At 33.4% G+C, this 5299-nt stretch overlaps 1 protein-coding gene across 1 annotated transcript; it reads left to right on the forward strand.

Annotated features, from left to right (window-relative positions):
- On the forward strand, positions 1449-3359 carry LOC107624064 (transcription factor MYC2). Its single transcript, XM_016326510.2, has one exon. The coding sequence runs from the start codon at positions 1709-1711 to the stop codon at positions 3020-3022; it is 1314 nt and encodes a 437-aa protein (XP_016181996.1). The 5' UTR covers positions 1449-1708; the 3' UTR covers positions 3023-3359.

Below are 5299 nucleotides of genomic sequence, written 5' to 3' on the forward strand. Positions count from 1 at the left end.
GAGTATTTTTATTAATATTTATACTTTAAAGTTAATGAAGAATAAATCATTTATACAAGTAGTAAATCATTTCGTGTTCAGTTCCATTGAAGTTCCATTTCGCGTGTGTCAGTCGCGAATTACTCCATTTCGTGGCTGGTATATATGAGTTGCTCCATTTTGTGTTTGCCTCTCTTGGAATGGATTCTCTGACGCGCACAGTACTCCTCACCAATTTCGTATGCACCTTTCTTGAAATGGAGGCTAATTCCATTTTGCGAATACTTGGCATGAAATGGCCATGCACATTTCAAAAACACTTTTGAGACGTGCGCATTATCAGAAAGGGAAAGTATGAGGAGCCAATGGAATATTTATACAATGTGTACAATAGAAGTTTAGAAAGGATTAGAGATATAATCATTAGTGTTACCTTTTCCCATCAGTTGAAATTTTTGGGATGAGTGGTATCATGCATGGTATTAGAGCGCTAGATCCGAAAGATCAAGAGTTTGAGCCTTGGTGAACTCCAAAATCAATTTAAGTTTTTGAGAAGATGTTTATTATCGCTAGTACTCGGATGGTTATTCTAGATAGTATGGGAGATGTTCATGTACACATTGTACAAATAGTTCATTGTCTCCCTAGCGAAATTCTATGAAAAATAATGTGATCCTATGAGAAATAATGTTTTTTCCATGCGTATATAAATAAAAAAGCCTCAAATATCTTTCGAATTGATACACGTGGATTGATTATAAACCAACATTACTTGGAATAATGAAGATACATATAATAGGCATAACGAACGAGGTCATGATATTTCATTAAAGGAAATGATCGTTTCTTGAATAATAAAAAAAAAGGACAGAGAAAAACGCTATGAAAAGGTCTGAAAGAAAAATTCTAATTGTCATAGTCACTGTAGTCTGGATATATAAAGTAATTTAAATATAGGAGTGTTCTTACAACTTGCAAGTATCATATCTAACATGGTCTTGCAACTAACAAGTTGACGATTTCATGTTTCACGGCTACACAGTTAATTAAAGTTTTTCGAGGATAATTTGGTGAAGATAATCTAACTATTTAGTATTATGATATGATTTCAAAGATTTGTGTCCTTACCTTAAAAAATAGATACTAGCAAATAAACACGAGTAATCGAGTTCGATTATATCCCAAGCAAGATTCACATTCGTTGATTCAATCAATTAAGTAAAACAGAGCATAGCACTGATCACGACCCACGTGCCACTTTTCTATTTCTCCTATCCATGCTTCCATTGCAAAAATCGCTTTCACATCACGTGCTTGTGGTGCCCAATAGTAGTGACTCCAATTTACTATATTATTATTATTTTCTCTTACCTATGTATGATTTGGAGTTTGGACCCACACCCATTCTCTATTCTCTAAATTAGTCTATTCTTTATTCCCCCACCAAATTTTCTAACAAAAACACAAACTATTTCCCACTCTCACTCACTCACCCAACAATAATATAACCCCCTCCATCCACTCCTAAATTCAATTCACCCTTAGCCAGTTTATTCTCCAACTATCTCTCTACTCAACTCTCACCCATATATGCATATTTTCTAATATTCTCACTCCTTTTGTTTATTTATTTAGCTACAAAATAGTATTGTCTTGTTTTCCGTACAACTTTCTATTTATATACCCAATTTTTATTCTCCTCATCACAAAAAACTTTCTTTCAAAAATAATGGAAGAGTTGATAATTTCACCTTCTTCATCTTCATCTCTAGTTTCTACCACAACTCCATCATCATCAACAACACAAATGCTTCAACAAAACCTTCAGTTCCTTCTCCAATCGCAACCAAGCTGGTGGGTCTACGCCATCTTCTGGAGCACCACGAAGGACGACAATGGCAACCTCTACCTAGCTTGGGGTGAAGGCCATTTCCAAGGCAACACCACCAAACACACCAAAACGCAACAACAACACAACCAAAACGACGCCGAATGGTTCTACGTCATGTCGTTGACCAGAACCTTCCCCATAGCAAACTCTTCCTCTTCTTCTCTACCCGGTAAGGCTTTTGCTTTGGGTTCAGTCCTTTGGCTCAACAGCAAAGAAGAGCTTCAATTCTATAACTGCGAGAGAGCCAAAGAAGCTCACGCTCACGGCATCGAAACCTTGATCTGTATTCCAACCTCAAACGGCGTCGTTGAGATGGGTTCTTACAACACCATCCCTCAGAACTGGAACCTCATCAACCATGTCAAGTCCGTCTTCGAAGACTCCATGGTCAACAACAACAACAATAACAATAACCACTGTAGCAATTCACGAAAGCAGGCGGACGTAACCGTCCCTTTCAACAAAGAAAGCAAGGATTCGTACGCCGAGTCGGAGCACTCAGACTCCGACTGTCCTTTTCTAAAAACAGAAAATACTGAAAATAAAAACAAATTAGAAGCTCCAAAGAGCAAGAGAGGCAGGAAGCCGGTCCTCAACCGCGAAACGCCGGTGAATCACGTGGAGGCGGAGAGGCAACGGAGGGAGAAACTAAACCACCGATTCTACGCCTTGCGAGCGGTGGTTCCGAACGTTTCGAGGATGGACAAGGCTTCTTTATTGTCCGACGCCGTTGCTTACATCAACGAGTTGAAGGCGAAGATCAAAGATCTTGAATCCGAGAAAGATAACTATCAGCGCAAGAAAAAGGTGAAGCTCGAATCCGGTGATACTATGGACAATCAAAGCACGGTGACTAATTCCTCAACCGTAGTGGATCAAGAGAAATGTAGCAATGGCGTTGTTGCTGAGGTGGATGTGAAGATCATAGGGGACGATGCCATGGTTAGGGTTCAAAGTGAGAATGTGAATCACCCAGGTGCGAGACTCATGGGAGCATTGAGGGATATGGAGTTTCAAGTTCATCATGCTAGCATGACTTGTGTCAATGAATTAATGCTTCAAGATGTTGTTGGAAAAGTCCCCAGTGGAATCCTCAGAAGTGAAGAGGGTATTCGATCTGCTATTCTCATGAGGTTGGATCATATTAATTAGTAGATATGTGTACAAATTTTCACATAATGTTTAATTAATTAGTTGTCTGATTAGAGTGTCAGAAATAATTTTGCTAGAGTTTTGTTGTTAGTATCATAAATAAACAAGAGGAACACTTGAAATTCTAGTGATATGTTTCTGGCTTTGTAGCATTGTGGCGTTGTTTTTGTGAGAAAATCAAGAAATAATGTAGTATAATTTAGACATGGGAGAATCAATAATCTCTTTGATGTTGTTCATAGCTTTTATATATATATAGTTGTTCTTGAGAGTCATCAATATTCAATCTTGTATGAAAGAAGTTCCATAGAAATGGTTGATGCTTTAATTTAGATAATCTTTTTTTTTTCTTTACTTATTATTCTTTTTCATGACTTTAATTTTTGTGGTGCTCTGCTGGAGATTCGTACATGCAATAATGTGAATTATTGTTCTGACTATCTGAGGAATCTTGGGTGCTTGTCTGTTAGTAAATCCCTTTGAAATTTGAATTGAAGTTCACGGGGTAAATTAAAATATATCTATGTAAATAGGTCATTATAATTGGGTATCTTGCTTAGGCTTTCTCGAAATCTAGTCATCAATAGCATTATCATACATATATAATATGATATCTCTATGGTCCAACATAACTGTTATAATAAGGTGTGTTTAATTTAGCGTTTGAACCGTAAAATGTACTATCAATTTTTTAAATACCTCAATTTTTTGTTAAATTCTTAAAATTATGGAAAGAATTAAATGAATGAATAGCTAGGATAGTGTTTGGTTATTATCTTAAAATGATAATATAGATGCAAACATGCAATAATACATTAATATAAGATATACAAATTTTATACCATACTTAATGATAATAATACAAGACACAAACATACAATATAATAATACATGAATACAAGATACATAAATTTTATATCTCAACATCACCCCATCACTACTACTATTTTTCATCATGACTATCATTACTGATTTTTAAACCTTAACCCAAATTCTCAAATCGTTACAATAAACAATTATAATTTGATTATCAATCAAATAATTCAAATTAAAAATTGAATAATAAAAAAAAAATAAAAACAAAGGTGAAAGAATAGAGAAGAGTAGTTAAATCTCAGCAATGTGACAAAAACAAAGTTGGTGCGGAAGAAAAGGTATAAACAAAAAAATCGATGCAACAAAGACAAAAAAAGACAGACGAGGTAGTCAATAGTAGAAGGCGATGTGAAGGTGAAAGAAGAGGTTGAAGAAGAGAGAAAGACGATAATAACAGAAAAAGAAAAAAAAAATAGGAGTTAAAATTAAAATACATATATTTTGTATTTATTTGTATGTCATTGTATCTATGAAAATTTTATATTTCAACAATCAAATAGTGAATATGTACTTGAGTAATATAGCAAGAGTAGCCAATGAGTAATAGCTCAAATGGCATAGTCTTTCCATACTCAATTAAGAGGTTGCGAGTTCGAGTCTCTTATCTTTGGTAAAAAAAAATATATATATATATAGTAAGAGTAAAAACCTACTAAGATGTGGAATCAAGCCTCCTTTTCCTTTTTAATTAAGGAGAGTTATATTTATTTTCTTATTTTAGTCTATTTGATAATATTTCTTCTGGTTTTTAAGTTGATATATATTATATAGTGCCTTCTTTTTTCACATATTTTTCCATACTAGATAATATATATCTATTACATTTTAATTATTATTATTTGGCTTATACGTATAAATGAGTTATTATATATGAAACCTCTTCGCTTAGTAGTGTTTCCTCATTTATAAGAAAGATCCTCTCACTAGCTACTACATAAAGAAGTAGCTTATTATATATAGATTATTGCATTTGGAAAATTTTCTAATTTAAGTAACTTACATATTGAAAAGTTTCTCTATTTATTGAGAAAATCACTAGTCCTAGTCAATGTTCTAAGTGCGAATGCAAACTTTTCAAAGTTTTCATGTAACCCTTCCAATCCTTAGGGGGCAAAGTTAATATATCATGTGTTTTTCAATTATTTTTAGGTAATTTATTGTACTCATATTTTCTAATAAGTCTAACTACAATAATAATAAGGTTATGTGTATATTTTAGATTTAGAATATGACACAAATTAAAGTCAATACAATACTCTAATAATTCAGTTAATTTGAATAAAGATATTGTCCCCTTCATACTTTCAATTCCTTTTTCACTACTTTAATTATTGAGCTACTAAATTGAGGTAATTTTATTATTCAAATAATAAATAATTTTTATTAAAAATATATATTATG

This window comes from Arachis ipaensis, chromosome B02, assembly GCF_000816755.2.
Source record: "Arachis ipaensis cultivar K30076 chromosome B02, Araip1.1, whole genome shotgun sequence".
NCBI classification, from domain to species: Eukaryota; Viridiplantae; Streptophyta; class Magnoliopsida; order Fabales; family Fabaceae; genus Arachis; species Arachis ipaensis.